At 39.5% G+C, this 27,027-nt stretch overlaps 1 protein-coding gene across 1 annotated transcript in view; it reads left to right on the forward strand.

The window, feature by feature from the left end:
* Positions 1-27,027, forward strand: part of STK24 (serine/threonine kinase 24) — a 280,157-nt gene that overhangs the window by 240,930 nt on the left and 12,200 nt on the right. Inside the window, exons 8-9 of the mRNA XM_053707822.1 lie at positions 15,890-16,013; positions 26,484-26,552. Coding sequence (XP_053563797.1) covers positions 15,890-16,013; positions 26,484-26,552 — 193 coding nt within the window. The remainder of the gene's footprint in view (positions 1-15,889; positions 16,014-26,483; positions 26,553-27,027) is intronic.

Genomic DNA, 27,027 nt, shown 5'->3' on the forward strand with positions numbered 1-27,027 from the left:
CCAATGCAGCAAAGGATTCTGGGTAAGATATGCAAATTATGTTCACAATGACACACCTTTTTACTTCAAGTCTGCTTTATAGCAGATTCCCTTTACGCCAAAGCATCACTGTTCACACAGTTTATAAGCTTAGCTAGGGTTAGTGCAGTGATTCATAACCATCCCAGGACAGACTGTTTTGTGGTTTATATATATATATATATATATATATATATATATATAATCAGTTCTATGTAAAAGTTTAGGCACCCCTGACAATTTCCATGATTTTCATTTATATATAATTGGGTGTTTGGATCAGCAATTTCATTTTGATCTATCAAATAACTGAAGGACACAGTAATATTTCAGTAGTGAAATTAGGTTTATTGGATTAACAGAAAATGTGCAATATGCATCCAAACGAAATTAGACAGGTGCATAAATTTGGGCACCCCAACAGAAATATTGCATCAATATTTAGTAGAGCCTCTTTTAGCAGAAATAACAGCCTCTAGACGCTTCCTATAGCCTGTAATGAGTTTCTGGATGAAGGTATTTTGGACCATTCCTTCTTGCAAAACATCTCTAGTTCAGTTAGGTTTGATGGTTTGATCACCCCACAGATTTTCAATGATACTCAGGTCTGGGGACTGGGATGGCCATTCCAGAACATGGTACTTGTTCCTCTGCATAAATGCCAGAGTAGATTTTGAGTAGTGTTTTGAATCGTTATCTTGTTGAAATATCCAGCCCTGGCTTAACTTCAACTTTGTGACTGATTCCTCAACATTATTCCCAAGTATCTGCTGATATTGAGTGGAATCCATGCGACCCTCAACTTTAACAAGATTCCCAGTACCGGCACTGGCCACACAGTCCCACAGCATGATGGAACATCCACCAAATTTTACTATGGGTAGCAAGTGTTTGAATTTTACTGTGGGTAGCAAATGTTTGTCTTGGAACGCTGTGTTCTTTTGCCGCCATGCATAACGCTCCTTGTTATGACCAAATAACTCAATTTTTGTTTCATCAGTCCACAGATTCTTCTTCCAAAATGAAGCTGACTTTTCCTAATGTTAGTTTGCATACCTCACGCGACTCTGTTTATGGCTTGTGTGCAGAAAAGGCTTCTTCCGCATTACTCCCCATACAGCTTCTCCTTGTGCAAAGTGCGTTGAACGATGCACAGTGACACCATCTGCAGCAAGATGATGTTGTAGGTCTTTGGAGGTGGGCTGTGGGCTGTTTTTGACCCTTCTCAACATCCTTTGCCTCTCCAATATTTTACTTGGCCTGCCACTTCTGGCCTTAACAAGAACTGTGCCTGTGGTCTTCCATTTCCTCACTATGTTCCTCACAGTGGACACTGACAGCTTAAATCTCTGCGATAGCTTTTTGTAGCCTTCCCCTAAACCATAATGTTGAACAATCTTTGTTTTCAGGTCATTTGAGAGTTGTTTTGACAACCACTGTTTGCCCTGCTGAAAACGTATCCAAATAGGCAAACTTGTTGTTCATGACCCGGTGTGAATTCCATATGAGTACCAAGAAAGAGCAGGCACGAAGAGAAATGACAACCACCTTAAATGTGTCAAAAGCAAACACAAAACGTTTCTGCCCCACACAGAGACCTTGGTCACATGGATAAAAAACACGACGTGTAACAACATACCCCTAAACTAGTGTTTAATAAACCCTCTAAGGATAATCTAATACGCGCAGAAATGCCTGCGAAAAACTCACATCGTAAAGACAAGGCTGGAACAAGTGCAATGTGAACATACGTTATCAAATCTCATCCGTTGCCAGGGTGACGTGTAAACAAATCGCGGCAAACAAATTACAGCACACCGTGTTATCCATCCGGACATTAGACACACCCCCAGCAAACGGAGTTAGTGTTCCTATCGTTGCCATAGAAACATGGTGTCAGCATAAAGCAAGCTGACGTGAGCGCAAGACAAAAAGTGCAGCGCCTCAGACATCCTACTAACCTAATAAAGTGCACATTAAACCATAACTAGGGGATCCAATGTAGAGCGTAACTATGCACTACCAATGTGTTATAGCAAAGATTGGCAACATGCCAATAAACAACGCTAACCATAGCCAGAACGCATCAAAAGCATGTCATATCCACTAGTGACATCAAATTAAACACCTAAAATACAAGTTAAAATAAAAAACATTGTGCCTCAAGGACATAGTAGAAACTGTTTTGAGGAGAGGGAGCTTGCAATCTTATTTGTAGAAACAGCTGTAAACAACCATTGTATTAAGTCCCCTTGGTAAGATAGTGTCCAATCGATGGATCCACCTTGATTCTAGCCTAAGAAGGGCTTTAGCATGATCTCCACCCCGTCTGGATTTTGGAACATGGTCTATCAATATGGTGCTCATAGTTCAGATTGCATGTCCTGCTTGCTGAAAATGGCGAGCAACCAGTTGGTCTGATCCACCTTTTTCAAAGGCTAGCCTAATGGCAGATTTATGCTTCACCAACCCTGAACATGGTGACGGTTTTCCCAACATAACACAGGGAACATGGGCAAATGATGATGTAGATAACGTAATCTAATGTGCACGTCAAGCAATGGCGAATTTGAAAGAGCTGGTTAGTATGTGGATGATGGAATCGGTTGCCTGTAATCATTCCATTACATGTTGTGCAATTTCCACATCTATTGCATCCTACCTTGCCAGATGGCAACCATGTGCCCTTTAGGTAACTGTGGATTGGATCGGTCTTAACCAGGAGGTCTCTCAAATTCCTTGACCTTTTATACACCAAACTTGGTGGAGAAATATCTTCAGTGGACAGGATCGGCCAATGTTGCTTAACAATACTTTGGACTGCTCCAGAAGCTGGTGTATATGTCGTGATAAAGTTCAGGCATTTATTCACTGCTTTTGATGGTTTAGAAGTGATGGACTGTTGGGTGAGGGTACGTTCTGTCTCACATTGTGCTTTCACAATGGACTCGGGATATCTTCTATTGATAAACTGTTGGGACATAGTTTCCAATTGTTTCTTCTCGTGAGCCTCCTCTGTGGTGTTACAGATAATACGCAGGAGCTGAGAGGAGCTAACCCTATTTTTCGGAAATTGTGGGTGAAAACTACTATAATTCAATAGCGAGGTTTTGTCTGTAGGCTTACTTTAAAGTGTGGTATGCAGCCTAAGACCATCTATAGTTTCCTTTTTGTAGATTTTTACATCTAGAAAATGTATCCTATTCATATCACTGTTGAGGTGATTAAAACATTCTAATAAAGAAGATGCACTGCCTCCCCAGATAAGAAGACATCGTCTATGTAGCGACGATAAAACCTGATGGAGCTCTGTTCTGGAAGATGAATATATTCTTGTTCATACATAGCCATGTATATATTGGCATATGAAGGGGCAATATTGGACCCCATCGCAGTCCCTAATGTTTGAAGATAGAAATTGTTTTCAAACCTAAAATAATTCTTAACGATACAGAGCTCCATCAGTTGTATCAGAAATTAAATTGGGGGTCCAGTATAATTAGCATTGTTAGTCAGGATTCTTCTGACCATCTCTAACCCATGTACGTGCGGGATGATAGTATATAAGTTAACAACATCCATTGTCACCAAAATATTGGATTGTTTTATATCAACAATGTTATTGAGTTGGGAGATGAGTTCGGAAGAATCTCTAAGATAAGAAGAGGTAGATTGAACAACTGGCTGTAAAAAGTAGTCAGTGTATTCCGCCAAGTGTTGAAATCCCCTGGCAGAAACTATCGGACGTCCTGGGGTATTAGACAAGCATTTGTGTATTTCAGGTAACAGGTAAAATATTGGACAGATTGGATTATCCACTGTCAAAAAACAATATACTTCCTCATCAATAAAGAGAGCTAGACCCAAGAATTTGTCAACCTGTTGTTTAAATGTATTAGTTGGGTTAAATGTTAACTTACGGTAGGTAGACTCATCTCCAAGCTGACGTAATGTCTCTGTTTGGTATTGTGTATAATCTAACACCACAATAGCCCCGCCCTTATCAGCAGGTCTAATCACAATGGTGCTGTCCTCTGCTAGAGTTTTCAAAGCACTCCTTTCAAGTGATGTCAGATTATCCCAAGTCCCAATCTTAGAGATCTCTTGTTTAGCAATGTCTGAATTACACATTCGAATAAAAGTTTTAATGGAGGTATGAGTATTGGTTGGCTCGAAAGTACTTCTCTTAATTTGAGTTGGCGTTGGAAACTAAACAAATCATCTTGTAAGTCAAGGGCATCACATTTAGGGTTGGGACAAAAGACAAGTCTTTGTTAAGTAGTGAGTATTCATCAGTGGACAGTGTGCAAGAACTAAGGTTAAACACTATTGTTTCTGTTTGCGGGCAGTGACTTTTTCTTTCATGTAATTAGCAAGAGTCCATGAGCTAGTGACGTATGGGATATACATTCCTACCAGGAGGGGCAAAGTTTCCCAAACCTCAAAATGCCTATAAATACACCCCTCACCACACCCACAATTCAGTTTTACAAACTTTGCCTCCGATGGAGGTGGTGAAGTAAGTTTGTGCTAGATTCTACGTTGATATGCGCTCCGCAGCAAGTTGGAGCCCGGTTTTCCTCTCAGCGTGCAATGAATGTCAGAGGGATGTGAGGAGAGTATTGCCTATTTGAATGCAGTGATCTCCTTCTACGGGGTCTATTTCATAGGTTCTCTGTTATCGGTCGTAGAGATTCATCTCTTACCTCCCTTTTCAGATCGACGATATACTCTCATATATACCATTACCTCTACTGATTCTCGTTTCAGTACTGGTTTGGCTTTCTACAAACATGTAGATGAGTGTCCTGGGGTAAGTAAATCTTATTTTCTGTGACACTCTAAGCTATGGTTGGGCACTTTGTTTATAAAGTTCTAAATATATGTATTCAAACATTTATTTGCCTTGACTCAGAATGTTCAACTTTCCTTATTTTTCAGACAGTCAGTTTCATATTTGGGATTATGCATTTGAATTATTCATTTTTTCTTACCTTCAAAAATTTGACTCTTTTTTCCCTGTGGGCTGTTAGGCTCGCGGGGGCTGAAAATGCTTCATTTTATTGCGTCATTCTTGGCGCGGACTTTTTTTGCGCAAAAATTCTTTTCCGTTTCCTGCGTCATACGTGTCGCCGGAAGTTGCGTCATTTTTTTGACGTTATTTTGCGCCAAAGATGTCGGCGTTCCGGATGTGGCGTCATTTTGGCGCCAAAAGCATTAGGCGCCAAATAATGTGGATTTGGCGCTAAAAAATATGGGCGTCGCTTTTGTCTCCACATTATTTAAGTCTCATTTTTCATTGCTTCTGGTTGCTAGAAGCTTGTTCTTTGGCATTTTTTCCCATTCCTGAAACTGTCATATAAGGAATTTGATCTATTTTGCTTTATATGTTATTTTTTCTCTTACATATTGCAAGATGTCTCACGTTGCATCTGAGTCAGAAGATACTACAGGAAAATCGCTGTCTAGTGCTGGATCTACCAAAGCTAAGTGTATCTGCTGTAAACTTTTGGTAGCTATTCCTCCGGCTGTTGTTTGTATTAATTGTCATGACAAACTTGTTAATGCAGATAATATTTCCTTTAGTAATGTACCATTGTCTGTTGCAGTTCCTTCAACATCTAAGGTGCAGAATGTTCCTGATAACATAAGAGATTTTGTTTCCGAATCCATCAAGAAGGCTATGTCTGTTATTTCTCCTTCTAGTAAACGTAAAAAATCTTTTAAAACTTCTCTCCCTACAGATGAATTTTTAAATGAACATCATCATTCTGATTCTGATGACTCTTCTGGTTCAGAGGATTCTGTTTCAGAGATTGATGCTGATAAATCCTCATATTTATTTAAAATGGAATGTATTCGTTCTTTACTTAAAGAAGTATTAATTGCTTTAGAAATAGAGGATTCTGGTCCTCTTGATACTAATTCTAAACGTTTAGATAAGGTATTTAAATCTCCTGTGGTTATTCCAGAAGTTTTTCCTGTCCCTAATGCTATTTCTGCAGTAATTTCCAAAGAATGGGATAAATTGGGTAATTCATTTACTCCTTCTAAACGTTTTAAGCAATTATATCCTGTACCGTCTGACAGGTTAGAATTTTGGGACAAAATCCCTAAAGTTGATGGGGCTATTTCTACCCTTGCTAAACGTACTACCATTCCTACGTCAGATGGTACTTCGTTTAAAGATCCTTTAGATAGGAAAATTGAATCCTTTCTAAGAAAAGCTTATCTGTGTTCAGGTAATCTTCTTAGGCCTGCTATATCATTAGCTGATGTTGCTGCAGCTTCAACTTTTTGGTTGGAAACTTTAGCGCAACAAGTAGCAAATCATGATTCTCATGATATTATTATTCTTCTTCAGCATGCTAATAATTTTATTTGTGATGCCATTTTTGATATTATTAGAGTTGATGTCAGGTTTATGTCTCTAGCTATTTTAGCTAGAAGAGCTTTATGGCTTAAGACTTGGAATGCTGATATGGCTTCTAAATCAACTCTACTTTCCATTTCTTTCCAGGGTAACAAATTATTTGGTTCTCAGTTGGATTCTATTATCTCAACTGTTACTGGTGGGAAAGGAACTTTTTTACCACAGGATAAAAAATCTAAAGGTAAAAACAGGGCTAATAATCGTTTTCGTTCCTTTCGTTTCAACAAAGAACAAAAGCCTGATCCTTCGTCCTCAGGAGCAGTTTCAGTTTGGAAACCATCTCCAGTCTGGAATAAATCCAAGCCTGCTAGAAAGGCAAAGCCTGCTTCTAAGTCCACATGAAGGTGCGGCCCTCATTCCAGCTCAGCTGGTAGGGGGCAGGTTACGTTTTTTCAAAGAAATTTGGATCAATTCTGTTCACAATCTTTGGATTCAGAACATTGTTTCAGAAGGGTACAGAATTGGTTTCAAGATGAGACCTCCTGCAAAGAGATTTTTTCTCTCCCGTGTCCCAGTAAATCCAGTGAAAGCTCAAGCATTTCTGAATTGTGTTTCAGATCTAGAGTTGGCTGGAGTAATTATGCCAGTTCCAGTTCCGGAACAGGGGATGGGGTTTTATTCAAATCTCTTCATTGTACCAAAGAAGGAGAATTCCTTCAGACCAGTTCTGGATCTAAAAATATTGAATCATTATGTAAGGATACCAACGTTCAAGATGGTAACTGTAAGGACTATCTTGCCCTTTGTTCAGCAAGGGAATTATATGTCCACAATAGATTTACAGGATGCATATCTGCATATTCCGATTCATCCAGATCACTATCAGTTCCTGAGATTCTCTTTTCTGGACAAGCATTACCAGTTTGTGGCTCTACCGTTTGGCCTAGCTACAGCTCCAAGAATTTTTTCAAAGGTTCTCGGTGCCCTTCTGTCTGTAATCAGAGAACAGGGTATTGTGGTATTTCCTTATTTGGACGATATCTTGGTACTTGCTCAGTCTTTACATTTAGCAGAATCTCATACGAATCGACTTGTGTTGTTTCTTCAAGATCATGGTTGGAGGATCAATTTACCAAAAAGTTCTTTGATTCCTCAGACAAGGGTAACCTTTCTGGGTTTCCAGATAGATTCAGTGTCCATGACTCTGTCTTTAACAGACAAGAGACGTCTAAAATTGATTGCAGCTTGTCGAAACCTTCAGTCACAATCATTCCCTTCGGTAGCCTTATGCATGGAAATTCTAGGTCTTATGACTGCTGCATCGGACGCGATCCCCTTTGCTCGTTTTCACATGCGACCTCTTCAGCTCTGTATGCTGAATCAATGGTGCAAGGATTACACAAAGATATCTCAATTAATATCTTTAAAACCGATTGTTCGACACTCTCTAACGTGGTGGACAGATCACCATCGTTTAATTCAGGGGGCTTCTTTTGTGCTTCCGACCTGGACTGTAATTTCAACAGATGCAAGTCTCACAGGTTGGGGAGCTGTGTGGGGATCTCTGACGGCACAAGGAGTTTGGGAATCTCAGGAGGTGAGATTACCGATCAATATTTTGGAACTCCGTGCAATTTTCAGAGCTCTTCAGTTTTGGCCTCTTCTGAAGAGAGAATCGTTCATTTGTTTTCAGACAGACAATGTCACAACTGTGGCATACATCAATCATCAAGGAGGGACTCACAGTCCTCTGGCTATGAAAGAAGTATCTCAAATTTTGGTTTGGGCGGAATCCAGCTCCTGTCTAATCTCTGCGGTTCATATCCCAGGTATAGACAATTGGGAAGCGGATTATCTCAGTCGCCAAACGTTGCATCCGGGCGAATGGTCTCTTCACCCAGAGGTATTTCTTCAAATTGTTCAAATGTGGGAACTTCCAGAAATAGATCTGATGGCGTCTCATCTAAACAAGAGACTTCCCAGGTATCTGTCCAGATCCCGGGATCCTCAGGCGGAGGCAGTGGATGCATTATCACTTCCTTGGAAGTATCATCCTGCCTATATCTTTCCGCCTCTAGTTCTTCTTCCAAGAGTAATCTCCAAGATTCTGAAGGAATGCTCGTTTGTTCTGCTGGTAGCTCCGGCATGGCCTCACAGGTTTTGGTATGCGGATCTTGTCCGGATGGCCTCTTGCCAACCGTGGACTCTTCCGTTAAGACCAGACCTTCTGTCTCAAGGTCCTTTTTTCCATCAGGATCTCAAATCCTTAAATTTAAAGGTATGGAGATTGAACGCTTGATTCTTGGTCAAAGAGGTTTCTCTGACTCTGTGATTAATACTATGTTACAGGCTCGTAAATCTGTATCTAGAGAGATATATTATAGAGTCTGGAAGACTTATATTTCTTGGTGTCTTTCTCATCATTTTTCTTGGCATTCTTTTAGAATACCGAGAATATTACAGTTTCTTCAGGATGGTTTAGATAAGGGTTTGTCCGCAAGTTCCTTGAAAGGACAAATCTCTGCTCTTTCTGTTCTTTTTCACAGAAAGATTGCTATTCTTCCTGATATTCATTGTTTTGTACAAGCTTTGGTTCGTATAAAACCTGTCATTAAGTCAATTTCTCCTCCTTGGAGTTTGAATTTGGTTCTGGGGGCTCTTCAAGCTCCTCCATTTGAACCTATGCATTCATTGGACATTAAATTACTTTCTTGGAAAGTTTTGTTCCTCTTGGCCATCTCTTCTGCCAGAAGAGTTTCTGAATTATCTGCTCTTTCTTGTGAGTCTCCTTTTCTGATTTTTCATCAGGATAAGGCAGTGTTGCGAACTTCTTTTGAATTTTTACCTAAAGTTGTGAATTCCAACAACATTAGTAGAGAAATTGTGGTTCCTTCATTATGTCCTAATCCTAAGAATTCTAAGGAGAAATCGTTGCATTCTTTGGATGTTGTTAGAGCTTTGAAATATTATGTTGAAGCTACTAAATCTTTCCGAAAGACTTCTAGTCTATTTGTCATCTTTTCCGGTTCTAGAAAAGGCCAGAAAGCTTCTGCTATTTCTTTGGCATCTTGGTTGAAATCTTTAATTCATCTTGCCTATGTTGAGTCGGGTAAAACTCCGCCTCAAAGGATTACAGCTCATTCTACTAGGTCAGTTTCTACTTCCTGGGCGTTTAGGAATGAAGCTTCGGTTGATCAGATTTGCAAAGCAGCAACTTGGTCCTCTTTGCATACTTTTACTAAATTCTACCATTTTGATGTATTTTTTTCTTCTGAAGCAGTTTTTGGTAGAAAAGTACTTCAGGCAGCGGTTTCAGTTTGAATCTTCTGCTTATGTTTTTCATTAAACTTTATTTTGGGTGTGGATTATTTTCAGCAGGAATTGGCTGTCTTTATTTTATCCCTCCCTCTCTAGTGACTCTTGTGTGGAAAGATCCACATCTTGGGTAATCATTATCCCATACGTCACTAGCTCATGGACTCTTGCTAATTACATGAAAGAAAACATAATTTATGTAAGAACTTACCTGATAAATTCATTTCTTTCATATTAGCAAGAGTCCATGAGGCCCGCCCTTTTTTGTGGTGGTTATGATTTTTTTGTATAAAGCACAATTATTCCAATTCCTTATTTTATATGCTTTCGCACTTTTTTATCACCCCACTTCTTGGCTATTCGTTAAACTGAATTGTGGGTGTGGTGAGGGGTGTATTTATAGGCATTTTGAGGTTTGGGAAACTTTGCCCCTCCTGGTAGGAATGTATATCCCATACGTCACTAGCTCATGGACTCTTGCTAATATGAAAGAAATGAATTTATCAGGTAAGTTCTTACATAAATTATGTTTTTTGTGTTGTTTCCTGCCACCCCTCCTATGGTGTCTGTATCCAACCCCACCGGTAAAGGAGGTCGCTGGGAGGACCTAGTGCTAACTCCACTTGTGGAAATTGGTGCACGCTGGGAACCAGTATCCTCACTCCCAGAAGTCACCTCCACTGCTCTCCACTGTCTCAAAGTTATTCTTGTTAAACCTTCCCCTTCTCTGATAGGGTGTGTCATTTTTACCATATAACCATTTATATACCTTCCTTTCCCTGTAATCATTTTCGACCGTGTTGTATTTTATATTTTTAAATGCAAGTAGTTCTTGTTTATATTTAGCAACTTGCACTGATAGCTTGTTAAGCCAATCGGTCTCTGAATCTTGATTAAAGATATGTAAATGCTTGTCTTTCAAAAAGGAGATATCAGCTTTAACCCCAGTCTTAAGTCTAGAAACCTCTTCTATGACCAACAGCATCAGGTCGTGCGAACATTTGTTGAGAATGCCACACCACCTTTTGCAAAATTCCATGCTAGTTCTTCCTAATGCGGGCATATTTTTAATTCTAAACCCATGTGGTATAAACTTATCCTTTTGATACTTAGAAATCTATACTGCATGTAGCTAATAGTCTATTTCTTTTTTTTCTAAATGTAGTAGTTTGTGATAAACATTTAAAGGGGTCTCACCTTTAATCTTCTCCAGCTCCTGGATGCCCGCTTCACACCTGATGACCACTGCATCATCCTCTGTAAACGCAAAGTCCTCAATTTCCCCATAGGGGTCATCCTGAATAGGCAATTGTGATGCCAATTCATTAGCCATTTACTTGACTGCAGAATATGATCATGACTATAATTGCAAAAATAATCACAAATTAGGAGAGTACACAACAGCAGCCTGCTACTAGTATGTTGTGTGTAACAACAAAATGTCCCAATAAAAGTTCAAAAGATTGTTCCCATGGGAAAAAAAATAGGGGTGCATGATCCAGAAAACTGCATACATATGTACAAAGAGATCAGCACTCACCAACAAATCCAACCACTCTGTGCCCTGCTGAAAACGTATTCAAAGGCAAACTTGTTGTTCAGGACCCGGTGTGAATCCATTATAAGCACCAAGAAAGAGTAGACACGAAGAGAAATGACAACCACCTTTAATGTGTCAAAAGCAAACACATAACGTTTCGGCCCCACACAGAGGCCTTGGTCACATGGATAAAAAACACAACGTGTAACAACATACCCCTAAACTAGTGTCTAATAAGCCCTCTAAGGATAATTTGATACGCTGCAGAAATGCCCATGAAAAACTCACATAGTTAAGACAAGGCTGAAACAAGTGCGATGCGAACATACGTCATCAAATCTCGTCCGTTGCCAGGGTGACATGTAAACAAATTGCGTCAAACAAATGACAGCACGCTGTGTCATCCATCCGGATACATTAGACACCCCCCTAATGTACACTGTGTTATTGTTCTGAAGAAGGGGAGAATACATCCCCGAAACGTCAATTAAATTTACTTTGACAAAATCCTGAGACTTCACTGGTGGTCTGTTAAATATTGTTAACTTTTTCACAAACTTTGGGTTTCTCTATGAAATAAATTTATACACAATTACTGCAGTCAAATTGCAGACATGCATGGCTTTGCTATTGTTTTTTGGTAATTAGAAGGCCACTAATTGATGATGCGCACCACACTTCTGAAATTCCTGGCAGCAAAGGGGGTTAATAAGTTACCTGTTAAGGGTAATATTTGCTGTGGTGTAGGGATAAGCCTCCCACCTGATCCCTCTCAAACAGCTCTTTACCTTCCACCACCTCACTGGTCACTACCATCTTAGGTATTGGCAGCCATTCTGCAATTTGTTTGTTTTTTTGAATATTCATTTGTTTGTTTTTATTTTCTGCAGTGTAGGGATCCCTGATCCCTTCTATACAGCTCCCTAACCCTCCACCTTACTAGTGTTCCCCACCATCTTTGTTACGGGCAGCCATTCTGGATTGTTTTTATTTTTTTTTATAAAGAAAATCTGTAGTGTAGGGATCACTCGCCCTTTCCACGTGCCCCTACAAGTGATCACCATGTTTTAATTTATGTAGTTTAGATGCCAACCTCACACCTTCTAGCCCAAAGTTTTTTTCTGTATTGTAGGGACCCGTCCCTCCCTCTCTCCTTTTTGTTATAGTTTAGGGACCCTGACTATGAGTGTCTCTCTAGGCAGAACAAGGTGTTCTTGAAACTATAAACATACTGAGATCTGAGTTGTGCAAAAACAAACTGTTACCTGCATCATCAAATAAAAAACCATGTTTGCAGAAGACCTGCAGTCCAGTCCTTCATCGAAAACAAACATAATTGGCGGCTTTTATTAAATAAATAAATAAAATTGCTCAGTAAAAAAATTGTTCTACTGTTCTCTAATAAAATATAATTTAATAATGAGCCTGCCTGTTTACAGCTGTTTCACTTAGAGCTCCATGTTCTAGGACCCTTTCATGAGTGTTAAGGTATTTTGTAAAAAAAATAATAATATATATATATATATATATATATATATATATAAAGTCAATAATATGTGCAATTACTAGAGCCACAAGTAAAGCTGTATGTCTCTAGTGAAGGCAGAAACATCAGATTTAATTGTAAACTGTTATTATTATTATTTTTTATTATTAATGGGGTTTTTTTTAATTGTTGACATCGTAAATAATGAACTTATTACAAGAAATATTGTCAGAACATACATGACAAGATGTATACTAAAAACTGTTATGGTGGACAGTTCAATTCAAGTACAAAGAGTTGATTGCTAAAGTCAATCAAGTCTAATCAGGCTTCGTTAGATAAGATGGTCCTAGGTGTGATCTCAAAGACTAGGGCTGAGTTAGTCCATCACATAGCTGAGGGGTAGGTTTAAACCAACTTTGTAAAAATGAAAATTGTTTTTGGAATACTTATATTGTAAATGTTCAAACAAAAACAGTATAAAAAGCAATTAATTAATTGCTTTTTTCATTGCTTCATTCATAAAGAAATCAAGAATATTAACCCAAATTGTTGTTATAATATTAAAAGGGTATCTGAGGTGATATATGTCAATTTAAACGTAATAGTTGAATGAGGGTTTAGCTGTGATTAATATGGTCATCAGGCGGTTAAGGCGGGACTCCCAAATAAACATCATATCATAATAAATGTCTAGGGTGTTCGTTATTAGATAGTTGTATCTTTCAAGTTTACGGTTTTGCTGAAATTCCTGTTGCCACATTTGTAGGGACGGAATGTTGTTATTGTTGATAACAGTGTTAAAAATAATATTAAATGAAAATTATTTTGTTATATTGTATTATTAGTATCGAACAATAAGTGAGGGTGTTGCTTGTGTGATAGTGGTTTGATCATAGGGTTTTGGGATGAAGATTATGAGGTTTGGGTAATGTGGTTATTATATTAATATTATGAGCTATGTGATATGCTTCTCTGAATTAAGGAAGCATTTAAAGGTCTGAGATACTGCATTGAGTCAGACAGAGTAAGGCAACTTGTTCCACAGAATACTCAGCCACGGTCGGAGGTGATTGTAGAGGAGAAAATTAATGTAGAGATCTAGTGGGTGGATATTCAGACACATAAGGAGGGTTTTTTGTAAAGGGTTTTATAAATTAGTTTCCAGATTGTGAACATTCATTTTTCTGAGTAAATGAAGCAGAGTGAAGCTGCTGATGCAGATAGTATGGTACATGTGGTATAGGTAATTACAGTGCTTTGGCAAAGAGTGCTGGGAGAGTTGTAGGCAGGGGCGAAACTACAGGGGGTGCAGAGGTCGCAGGTGCGACTGGGCCCCTGAGGGTGGGGGCCCAGCTTAAAAAAAATATATATATTTTTTTTTTTTTAATAAAAAAACGTTAACCTACCACTGCCTGCACTGATATCATGTGAGTGTGGCATGACTACAGGGGTTAGTGTTTCTGTTTTACCCATTGGTGGTTATGTGTATGTGTGTGTGTGTATGTATATGACTGTGTGTGTATTTATGCATGTATGTGTGTTTGTGTATGTTTGTGGAACCAGCAAATTACATACCTTGTTACTACAGCATGGGGGGACAGGGGGTAAACAGTGTCACTATACAGTACCACTATATACAGTAAGGGGGGCTGGACCATGTCACTGACTACTGTGGTCACTTTATAAAGTACTGGGAGGGTAGGGTCAGGCCAGCCATCTCACCGGTAGATTACAGACTGTCACTAACTCACTATATACAGTACTGGTGGGTTAAACAATGTCACTATATACAGTAATAGGGGGTCAGACCATCTCACAGACTGTGGGCACAAGGTACCTCCTTCTGTGTTAAATGTAAAAAAAAAAAAAAATATGTATTAAATTCACCTGTTTTTGGAGGGTGGTGGGGGGGCCCCTTCTTAGATTCTTGCACCTGGGCCCTGTGGTTTCTAGTTACGCCTCTGGTTGTAGGTCAGGTACAGTGGGAGTGCTGTAGTCAAGGAGGCAGATTCTAATAGGATGAATTGGTGTTCTGTGGGTTACTGGTGTTAAAAGGACATGAAACACATTGAGGCTGTAATATAGAATGTTTACTTATGTGTAGTAAAACAAATCTACAATATACTTTCATTATTTATTTTGCCCTCTATTCCTATAATTGAACTGAAATTTAAGTGGTTTCGATTCCAAGAATTTGAAGTGCAGAAAGTAGGCTTCACAAATCTAACCTTTCAACATATCCGTCCCTAATTTGTCCCAGTAGAGTCTATCAGATAACAAACTGCAAATACCGGTTTTGTTAACAAAGATCAGACACAAATTAATTTTGTCTACTCCAGTAACAAGTTCTGATTGGCTCCACCAAATAAAGCCTGTATAATAGTATGTTTCCTAACTGCCCCTGAGATTTCTGCCATTGGGACGTGTTACCCAAATACTGAATCACTTGAAAGTGATGCAGCATATCTGTAATAAACTGACCAGAAAAGATCACATTAACATCTCTATTTTAAAAATTGAGGATATATTACCTCAAAATTTCCTTAGTAGCCAAATACCATTGTAAAGGGACTTTAAGCATCCAAACAGAATGGGAGCGTGCATCTGGCATGTGCAGGCACGACTACTTTATTTCTCTCCTCAGTTCAAGGAAGTTTACTATGAGATCTCAAGAGAATACAATGAAATCCCATAAAATCACATTAAAGTGAAGTATGAACTCAACACTGAGGAACATGATTGGCTGTTTTTTTGTTTGTTTTTTTTAAACAAATAGATGACAGTAAAAAAAAAATGAATAGCTGAAGTATAACTGCTCACATAGCACCTACTCTGCTGAACTGAAGGATTTTTGATGTAAAATATCTTGCATTTTACATAGAAATATTAGATATTTTCTAGTCAGCTTTTTAAAGGTATGCAACATCACTTTCAAGCAAATTAGTATATTGACAGTATGTCCCTTTAATTACAGTTCTGATTTTATTTCTCTCTGTACTGAATTATTTAAGATTCTGTGTATTTTTACCTTATTTTATATTTTTAAAGAATATAAGAGGGTTGCTGATCACTGCTATTCAAGTCATTGGCAGCTGAGATAATTATTTGTGTGTCTCTTTTATTATTTTCAATTTCCCCTATATTTTGTTAAAAGGGAAGATGACGGTCAGGCTACAGGTGGAAGTGATAAGGATGACTGGATTTTCACGAAGAGAGAGAAGGACCTTAAGAACATGGTGAACGGAGCAATTGAACCAGAGTATTTGAGCGGAAAACAAGTAGGAATATTTGCTACTATAAAACTAACATAGCAATAAAATTAGGTGAATGTTTGTTTTTTAAAGGTTAGGATGAAATTTCACACCACTCAATACTTTCCATTTGTTTCTTCTTAATGTATATTTCTAGCATTCATTATTAGTTTTCATTTTTCTATTTTATTCTTCCATTTGTTCTTTTATTCTGTATTAATCAATATAGAAAAAATAATTTTTGACAGAAATCTTCCAAAGAATCAATAAGATAAATATGGATAAATATTAATGTGCTTAAGAACCAAATAATATTCAACAACGTTTTATCAGTACATTACCCCACATATCTTTAAACAACATAACAAATGAAGTAAAAGGCTTTAACATAGTTTAAAGAAAAAGAAAAACAACTACAGGGACACATTTCAGTAGAGCAGTCAAGTAAGCGTAAGATTATTGACCATAGCTTTGACAACTTTGTTCTAAACCAAAGCACCCAATGTGAATTGCTCAAAATATTAAATATTGTTTTATTCAACCTAATAAACTGTAAGCTACTCAAATTTTTCTCATCTCCTGGTGAAATTAAGGCAACATGACATTTGCATTTATACAGGTAAACAATTACAATATATTTTTTTTATCCACAGTGATAGTTGCACGACTCAGCTGCTGATTGGTTGGTTTACAAAAAATAAATGCACACTTGAAGGAAATATAATTCTTCTTTCCTTCTTAATCCAGGGAGAGTCCACAGCTGCATTCCTTACTTGTGGTAATACTGTACCTGGCCACCAGGAGGAGGCAAAAACACCCCAACCAAAGGCTTAAATACCTCCCCCACTTCATCCCCCAGTCATTCTTTACCTTTTGTCACAGGAGGTTGGCAGAGAAGTGTCAGAAGATTTTGGAGTAGTTCCTTAGGAAGGGTATCTACCCTTCGATTTGGGACTGGAGTTTTAAGTAGTCTTGTCAGTCTCTCAGTGAGAGCATTGATGAAAGTTAGAGTCTGGAGATGCAGGGAGAGTCTTTCTGCAAAACCATCTAGACTCATATTAATAGCTCCTAAGCAATCAGCGTTGACGAGTTTCGCTGCCTGCTTTTCATCACTCAAGTCCATGTCAGAAGCGATGCTACAGTCTGTCACACTTGGAATGGAATCAAGGGTTAATATCTCCTGAGGGGGATTGTTGAACAGTGGGGTGTTAATCATATTTGTTTATGTGATTTATGCTGCTTATATGTGTGAGATGTTTTGGGCTCATAGGCTGATATGGAACGTACAGGTTGCTCCTTTACTTTGAGAGCTGCACAGTTTTATTAAGTTTGGCACGCTTTTCCTTTAGCAGGGGCGGTCCTGCATTGCGCACTGTGTGACCGGGAGTGGTTGCGGTTTCCATTTCCTATTCCTGACCGAGTTACTATGGAGAGAAGCGAGTTTTCTCTGGGTCATAGGAGGTGGTGAGTGCCCCAGCCATTGGGGGTATAGGTGTCGGTTGTTTTTCTTTGATTTAAATAAGGTTACCTAGTTATGGAGGATTTTGATTTTTTTTTAGAGGGTGATGCCTCTACGACAGAATTCGATATATATATATATGTGTATATTGTGAGGAGGCCCGGGTAGTCCAACCCTCTCAATTATGTTCCATATGCCGCAACAGGGTGTTTTCATCAACCAATGTTGAGATGTTACATGCCACTGAGCCTTCCGTCTCTGAGGACTCTTCGTCCCGTGAGGTGTGTCCCCTACATTCATCTGATCCTACACATGCAGCTTCCCCTTGCACCACTAATCCTCCACCTGGAGAGGGCCTTTTACCACCAGACGTTACTGCGCAGTTCGATATGGCGATGTCTGCGGCCTTAGCTGCTTTGCCTCGTACTGCTACACGCAAACAAAGGGTTAATCCATGCACTCTTGCTCAGAGAGCATCATGTAAATTGACGGTTGTATCCGATCAGTCATCTGAGGATGCGGTTCTCTCTGAGGCTTCAGAGTACAGACATTCTGGGTCCGGAGCCTGCTGTTTCTATTCCTTCGGCAGAGGAGGATTTCGCTTTTAGATTTAAAGTAGCACGCCTGCGCTTGCTTTTAAGAGAAGTTTTGGCCATATTAGAGATTCCTAGTACTGATCTGCCAGTCGAATCTCAGATGGCGAATTTGATTAAGGCAGGTGGGGAAGGCTGGAGATCCTCTTCCCTTTCGTCTATTTCCTTTTTATATTCCCAGTTCTGGGCTCTTTAGGAGGGTTGTGTTGTTGCCCATCCCTACTTGGCTAACACTTTTTGTGCACTTGCCTATCGTTTTACTATTTCATTTAAGGATAGTTTATTCTTAGAGCTCTTGGTTATAAGAGGAAACTCTTTTCATGAAGATTCGAGGTGAGGGTTCCCTCGATATTTTTGCGAAAGAATTAAGGCCTTGGAGCTTATAATTCTTTTATCTGTGACTTTCACAGATTACTAGCCCCAAAGCTAGGGCTTCAGTTTTTTTCTGTTCAGGCCTTGAATCACTCTGACAGATATAACTTCTGAATCTAATCTTTCCTTGAGGGAAAGATTTATTTTGGTTCCGCTATTCTGCGGTTTTACCATTTGATGAGAAAGCGAATCTGAGAGACAAATTTCTTTCTTATTCTTTTAGTGAGGTTAAAGCCCAGTGTCAGAGACCTCCGCTAAGCCTGAGCAATCCAAGTGTTTTTGGAAGCCGACTCAGTCCTGGAATAAGTCCAAGCAGATCAGAGGCCCGCCGAACCTAGGTTGTCAGGAGGGGCCAGTCCCGGGTCCTATCTTGGATCGTATTGGGGACAGACTATCGCTCTTTCAGACAATTGATTTAGGGACATACAGGATCCATGGGTCCTAGAGGTCATAGCTAAGCTTGAAATCTCAGCCTCCCAGGGCAGTTTCCTTCTCTTGCTCCTGTCTTCCAGAAAGAGGGAAGCCATTTCAGATGGGTGCAGGTTTTGTTCTCCTTTGGAGTCATTGTCCCGGTGCCTATCGCAGAGTGATGTTTGAGAGATTATTTAAACCGGTTTTTTTTTTTCGTGGTCCCATAGAGGGAGGGAACTCCCGTCCTATTTGGGTCCTTAAGTACTTAAGCATGCTTATCATGTCTCCTCGTTCCAGAGGGAGACTATAAGGTCCACTCTACCCTTGGTACGGGAAGAGCAGTGCAGGTCCACTGTTGAGGAAGGATATCATACCTTTTTATTCCTCCTCAGGGAACATTTCCAGTTCCTAAGGTTGACGTTTCTGGACCAGCACTTCCAGCATATTGCTCCTCCGTTTTGGTCTCGCTACTACTTCTAGAGCCTTTTAGGAATCTAGGGATTCTTTGGCAGTTGCCAGAATCAAGATCTAGCAGTAGTTTCCCTTGCCTAGACGATTCTGGTTCAATCGCCATCGTCTCGTCTGGTAGAAGACCATTAGGGATTTCATCTGTCTTCCTCAATCCTCAGGGTTGGAAGAATATCTAGACCACAGTTCTCTGTTGTAAGGCACCAGGGTGGGTTTCTGGATGCTATTTTAATTTTCATAGACATGAAGACATTTCTATCAGACTTGTGAAGTTATGAGTTAGCTTCATCAGGTCGTGCCCTCCAGACCTCCTACATGCCATCGCTGGCTCTGTGTTTTGGTGGTAATAATTTGTCATGTGGTCCATCTTGGACTTCATTCCTTTTGCCAGGTCTCATCTCAGCCGAAGCTCTGTGTATGCTGAGGCAGTGGAGCCGCGCTGTTTTCGAATCTGTCTTAACGGATTTACCTGGACTACTGGTTGAGAGAATCACTCTCTAGTGTCTTTGTCCAGATCTCTTTCTCCTGAGGGACATCTTTCTTTAATCATCCGGGGCAATTTTGACTTTGGTCGTAAGCCTGTCAGGATAGTGAGGGCGTGCCAAGAGGGCATGGGGCCCGTGGACTCAGGAGGTTTCCCTCCCGATTAACTTTATGGATCTTCAGGCAATCTTTTTGCTCTGAGGGTTTAAACTACTGGTTTAGTCCCAGTTTATAGATTCTAGTCTGTCTTACTCTCGGTGGCTAAGATCTCCATCTGAGGGGAACGAGAGACTTGTATATTGGGTTTGGTAGTGGGTGGAGGCCCACGACTGCTCACTATCAGCGATCCACTCTCCGGATGTGGTCATCCGGGATGGATGTTCTTTACAAACATTCCCTTTGTCTGGGTATAAGGTCTTCATCCGAGGGGTTTTCGAATATTTGGATCTGGAAGGGGACGCCGGATGAAAGTCTCAGGACGTCCCATCTCAATACCAAGTTACCCATAGATGGGTCGTGGTTCGGGATCCTCAGACGGAACTAATGAATGCATTAGCGGTGCCTTGGAGGTTCAATACAATTTTTCCTTTTTGTGCCATATCACTCCTTCCTCGAGTGGTGGCTCAAACCTAGCAGGAGCAGGCGTCAGCGATACTGATTGCTCCGTCGTGATTGCAAAGATCGTGGTTCGCTGTTTAGTGGGGATGTCGTCTTCCCCTCCATGAGTGTTACCTTGTCGCAGGGATCTGCTGGAACAAGGCCCCTTTGCTTCATCAAATCTCAATTCTCTGAGGCGGACTGCATGGAGATTGACTCTTAGTCTTAGCCAAGAGAGGGTTTCTGACAGGTTATGGTCCTCTCCTTCAAGCACGTAAGCCGGTTCCTCTGCATCTATCATAAGGTGTGGAGGACCTCCTTCTTCTGTGAAGAGCGTGGTTCATTCTGGCACACTATTCAAGTCTGCCAGGATTCTTTCCTTCCTTCAGGATGGTCTGGAGAAGGGTCTCTTAACTAGTTCCTTGTTGGGACAGATTTGGCCCTGTCTGTTTACTGCCAAGAGGCTTGCTGAGCTTCCAGATGTACAGTTTTTTGTTAGCGCTCTGATTACAATCAGACTGCTGCTCCTCCTTGGAGCTTAGATCTTAAGGTTTTGCATCGGACTACTTTCGAACCTATGCATGTGGTTGACATTAAGTTGTTATCTTGGAAGATTCCTTTCTGTCTAAATATTGCTTCTGTGTGCAGAAGTCTCTGTGATTGCGGCCTTGCAATGCGACCCTGCTTATCTTGTTTCCACGATAATAAGGCTGTTCTACATAACTAATTAGGAATTCTTCCTAAGGTCGTGTCAAATCGCAACTTCAATCAAGAAATTGTGGTTCCTTTCTTATGTCCTATTCCTTCTTCCTCGAAGGAAAGTTTACTACATAATATGGATTCGTACCTTGAAGTTCTATCTTCAGGCTACATAGGAATAGACAGATTTTTTTCTCTGTCTGTTATCTATCCGGGAAGCGTAAGGGTCAGAAGGCATCTTAGACTTCCTTATCTTTTAGTTGAGTAGTATCTTCCGCTTGGCATATGAGACAGCGGGACATAGGCCTCCTCAGAGGATTACGGCTCATTCTACAAGAGCAGTGGCGTCCTTTTGGGTCCTCTAAAATGAGGCCTCTATGATTTCGATTTGTAGGGTGGCTACCTGGTCCTCCTTACATTCTTTTTCCTAGAAATTTTAACGAGTTTTTGCTTCTGTTGAAGCAGCTTTTAGGAGAAAGGGTTTTGCAGGCTGTGGTGCCCTCAGTTGGGGGCCGCCTCTCCTTTTTGCCCTCCCATTAGCATTCAGTGTCCTCTGGAGCTTGGGTATAATTTCCCACAGTTAAGGAATGCAGCTGTGGACTCACCCTGTATTAAGAAGGAAAACATAAATGATGCTTACCAGATCATTTCCTTTCCTTCTGTACTGGGAGAATCCACAGCTCCCGCCCATGTTCTCCAATGGGCAGCCCTAAATTTTAACTTGTTCTTCTGACACCTTTTTCACCCTGATATTTCTCCTACTGTTCCTTGTTCCCTCGGCAGAATAACTGGGGGATGAGGGAAGTGGGGGAGGAAGTTAAGACTTTGGCTGGGGTGTCTTTGCCTCCTCCTGGTGGCCAGCTTTAGTATTCCCACAAGTAAGGAATGCAGCTGTGGACTCTCCCTGTACAGAAGGAAAGGAAATCATCTGGTAAGCATAATTTATGTTTTTCAATCACTAGCCATATGATGTCACTTATGCTGCGACTGTGCCACAGGTTTTTATTAAAACAAAAAGAAAAACAAAAAGAATCCGGTGCATGTCCTTTGATTAAGCACCAGTAACGGCGCAAAACGGGTCAGGATAACCCTTGTTTGTTTATGGCATCTTCCTTGTATTTTTAACAATAAAGCAACTTACATTTTTTTATCCCTGAGTGCACCGGATTCTTTTTGTTTTTGTGATCTCCCCTGGTGGATTGGCTCCTTCCATTTATCCCGTGCACCGCACTGCAACTTGGGGCTTGTAGTCTCACTCACAGGCTTTTTCCCTTTGGCGTGTCATCTCCAGTCGCGGCAATACTTTTGTGACGTCACAGGTTTTTATTGTCTAATTCAGCATACTGTGGCATTAAACTGCATAACTGTTACAATCAATCCATATTTATTTTTCACTCTTTATGCATTTGTTGTTTTTTTCTTAACCCCATTATAAATACAATATATATATATATATATATATATATATATATATATATATATATATAATGTCAAACAGAAAAGCTCTCCAAAGGTCTTGTGAAATTTAGTCACCTTTCTGTTTGACATTTTATCTATTTGATGAGCAGCACCCAAGGCACTTTTCGAATGAGATTCTGGAGTGCACATTGTTTGGACTTTATATATATATATTTATTTATTTATTTATTTTAAATGTTTTAAATCCTGGCACTTTATTTATTTTTAAACAGCCATGTTTTAGAAATAACAACAATAAAATAAATATCCCTAGATAATTAAAGTAATATAAAGGAAAAATTAAACAGCATAGCTTGATAAGATAAAAAAGCAATCTAGAATTTCTCTTTAAAACTGTAATGAGGAAACAAAACAAAGATTTATCTCATACGGTGGTGAGAGTCCACAAACCTTGATGTGTGGGATTGAATTCCAGCCACTAGGAGGAGGCAAAGAACCCCAAACAACAAGAGCCTTTAAACCCTCCCACCTCCCTGTATAGCTCAGTTTTGTTCTTTGCCTCCCAGGAGGATAGTGAAGATTAAAGGTGTTTCAGCTATTCATTGACAGGGGTGCTTAAACCTATCTGAGACTCGTTACCCCTTAGTTATGCTGTTTCCTTGAATCTTGGATATTGGAGTGCTTGGTTATTGACGCAGTATTTCCTTATGGGATTTCAGTCATAATCTCCCTCACGCGTGGGCCTGTCCTTTTAGTCTTCTCCTGTGGGATCATTGTGTACTCATCTCCTATATCCTCTGCTGTTACCTTCACAGCACTGGATGGGCCCTCTACTGGCAACAGCTTATTTTATTTGCTAATAAGTGCATTGCACTCACATAGCCTGCAGGCTATTTGTAGATTCACACCTATCCATAGCATGGCCAAGGGAGTGAGGTAATTTACTCAGACAAGACAGTGCTTATAGGGTTTTTACTCTCTATTTTATTGAACACAGTTCTGGGGGGGGGGGGGTTTGTGGACTCAGCTATTGTTTGGTTACCTTTAATTGTTATTCATTTTATTAGTGTCGCAGTCCCTTTAAGAACTATTGGTCTGCTTTGACGCACCTCTCTAGGAGTGCTTATTTGGCAGGTGTACTTTTAGCTGGGAGTGTTAATCTGGATATCCCTTAGATTAAAGCTGTTACTCTTTTGCCTACAGCTCTGTGCGGTGTCTATAGCGCACATCGGCATTGCAGGGAGTGAGCTTCCTCTCAGTTACTTGCGGTGAGTGTAAGTTACTTCAGACTGAAGTACCTTCTTCCCGCCTCACTTTTGGTGTGTATTCTCCTTTGACTAGACCCGCCATTACTACGGTCTTGAGTGCTACTGCTTTGTTATCCATATTGCAAACTTTTACGGAGGGGGTGAGTCGATGGGCAGCATGTTAGTGAGGGTTTATTGGAGATAGCTGAAGGGTCATATTATATAAGCATACATTTTAACACTTTCATAACTGTTCTCTTGCCTGCACATTTGTTGGTGTTTAGTGTATTTCCAATTACACTGTATCGCCATTTGTTATCTTTGACTTTCCTTTGTCCTATTATGGTGTCTAACAAATCTGTCCCCACTGTAGCCCTTTAGAGGAGAGGTCTACTGACCATATTTATTTTTCCAAGCTATATGCTTATCTTGAAAAACTGTTCCAGTTTCTCCTCCAGCACAGTTATGTAATGAATGTGTGTCACATCTCATGCATTCTAGTCAGCCTGCTACCTTTTTTACTACAAAGAATGTGTGCCTTCCCTCTGTGTATAAGTCACTGGGAGCCACTATGGATTTCTCCCTTGAATTTAAAAATAATCTATGTACTACTGTAGTTGAAATTTTGGTGGCTATTCCACAATTAAGTAAGCACAAAGGCAAATCTTTTGACATTTAACCACAAGAGGTTACAGACCCTCAGGTGTCTTACCCACATGTGGATATTCCTGACATTTTGCAGGAGATAACTTCAGATGATCAGGGTTCCATAACAAAATTATATTCAAATAGCTCTTTTATGTTCAAAGTGGAGCATTTACTTTTCTTACTGCATGAGGTTCTTAAAACCTTCTGCCTAACAAAAACTAAACCTGCTGAAGAAAAATCTGTAAATCAGCTGAATTTGATTATTAAACCTTCTCCAAATGCGCTAGAAGTTTTTCAAGTCCCTAACTTTAGTCATGAAAATAATTTTCAGGGAATGGAAGAAACCGGGTGTTGCCTTTGCTCCGTCATCTCGGTTTAAAAATATGTACCCCTTTTCAGAACAGATTTTGGAACTATGAGAGTCTATTGTAAAGGTTCATGGATAGATATCTGCACTCTCTATGCATACTACTATCCCTTTAGAGGACAGTACGTCATTCAGAGATCCTATAGATCGCAAAATAGTTTCTCTCAGGAAATTTTTCTTACCAACAGGTTATCTCTTCAAACTAGCTGTTTCAATGGCATGTGTAGCAGATGATGCATCCTTGTGGTGTGATTCTTTATTAGATATTATTTTGAATAAGCCCTCTGTAGAAGACTTACAGACTTGTATTAAAGTGCTGCATATAGTTAATTCCTTTATCTGTGATGCAGTTATGGATATTGTTAAGATCAACGTGAAAACCATATATGTTTCTGTCCTAGGAAGAAGAGCCTTATGGCATAAGTCTTGGTCTGCAGAATTGGTTTCTAAAAACAATGTTATCTCTCTCTTTTTCAAGGGATGGTATTTTTTTTGTATCGAGTTTGAACTTCATTATATCCACTGTTACACATGGTAAAGGAGCTTTCCTTCCACAGGATAGGAAGTCATAAGGAAATAAAAGAGCTGGAAATAGTTTTCGTTCCTTTTACTCTTCAAAGGACCAGAAGACCTCCTCTTCCCAGAAGTTAGACGACTCCTAGTCGTCTTGGAAACCAGGTCCCTCCTGGTTTAAGTCCAAGCATAGCAAGAAGTCCACTTCCAACAATAAATCTGCATGAAGGAGCAGCCCACAGACCACATTAAGTTCTGGAAGGGGGCAGACTGAATCTTTTTCAGTAGACTTGGTCTCGCTTAGTTAAAGATCCATGGGTCTTGGACATCATATTTTAGGATTAAACTGAGCTATACAGGGAAGTCAGAGGGTTTAAAAGCTCTTGTTTTGGGGGGGGGGGGGTTTGCCTTCTCCTATTGGCAGGAATTCAATCCCACACGTCAAGGCTCATGGACTCTCACCACCAGGAAAGAAAGGAATTTATCCGGTAAGAATATATTAGGTTTCTTAGTAATTAAAATGAAAATCATAATTTGTGTTATGTGCACAGTGTAATTAATTTTAAATGCACAGATTGAAATGTGTTTGTTTACCTATGGTGTTTGTCTTTATGTAGGCAGGTGAGCCTGCATGCTTTGGTTAAAATATTGTACTGAAACCACCTTTTTTGTATATTTTTAGGGATAGTGTTCTAAGGAGTTTGTCTGCTTAGCTGTAGCCTTATCATTATCCAGTGTGTTTCTTCAGGAGAGAAAATATCCTCTGTTTTACTTCTAGTTTGTTGTAGAATGTAATTTTTGTTTGTTTCCCAAATCGATTAGCCGTTATTGCTTCCCATGATTTTACTATTTCCTTTCAAGGTGATTTTTAAAATGTAATGCTGTTGTGTATAAAAGCAATAATATATTATTATATCACCTTTTTATCAGTGACCTATATCATGTGGCGGCTTACAGACATGGCCCTCTAACATGTCTTCATTTTTCTAGTTTCCTATTTGCTGCTGTACCATGGAATCATGATCCTATGTTCTAGAGATGCAGAATATGTTGGCACTTTTCAAATAAATGATAATACTAAAAACATATTCACTCTTCTAGCATATAGAAGTTTCACATTCTATTTACTTTTGGTTTACAAATGTCAGAATTTGTATTAAAGAAGATTTGTTTAAATGTGAATCTATGTTACAACTGTTTTTATATATTTTCCTTTTTCAGGATAAAGATATCCCAAAGCGACCTTTGTCTCAGAGTTTATCCACAATAATGTCTCCATTGTTTGCAGAGGTATGTTGCTTGCTTTGTTTCCTTTTTTGTGTGCTGATGTTACAGAAGTTTGAAAAAAGATAATTTATTTTATTATGGAAAATGTAATATTTGATTTCATTATAGAAAATTTTAATCATATATTCTTGTATGCAGTCACTACCTTTTTTTCCACAAACACAATGGAATTCTAAGTATGTGTGTTGCAAATCAAGGTCTAGTACACACAGTAATAAAAAATAAAACCTCCAACAAGTAGTTTTAAGATCTGTCCTCTTAAAGGGACACTACACTATAAAATGTATTTCTCTTGTAAAATAATCGTCCACAGTCCTCCAAATCATGGGATATATTTTCCGCCACTAGGAGGAGGTCACCTGTTGTTCTCAATGACATGCCTTTAGAAATGGTCTGAGCATGTAGGAAGTGCAGACCTGCTAATGATATGTTTGTTCAAACACGAAGCCTAAATGCTATTGTCTCCTGTTTACATAGC

Source organism: Bombina bombina, chromosome 3, assembly GCF_027579735.1.
Source record: "Bombina bombina isolate aBomBom1 chromosome 3, aBomBom1.pri, whole genome shotgun sequence".
Classification (NCBI taxonomy): Eukaryota; Metazoa; Chordata; class Amphibia; order Anura; family Bombinatoridae; genus Bombina; species Bombina bombina.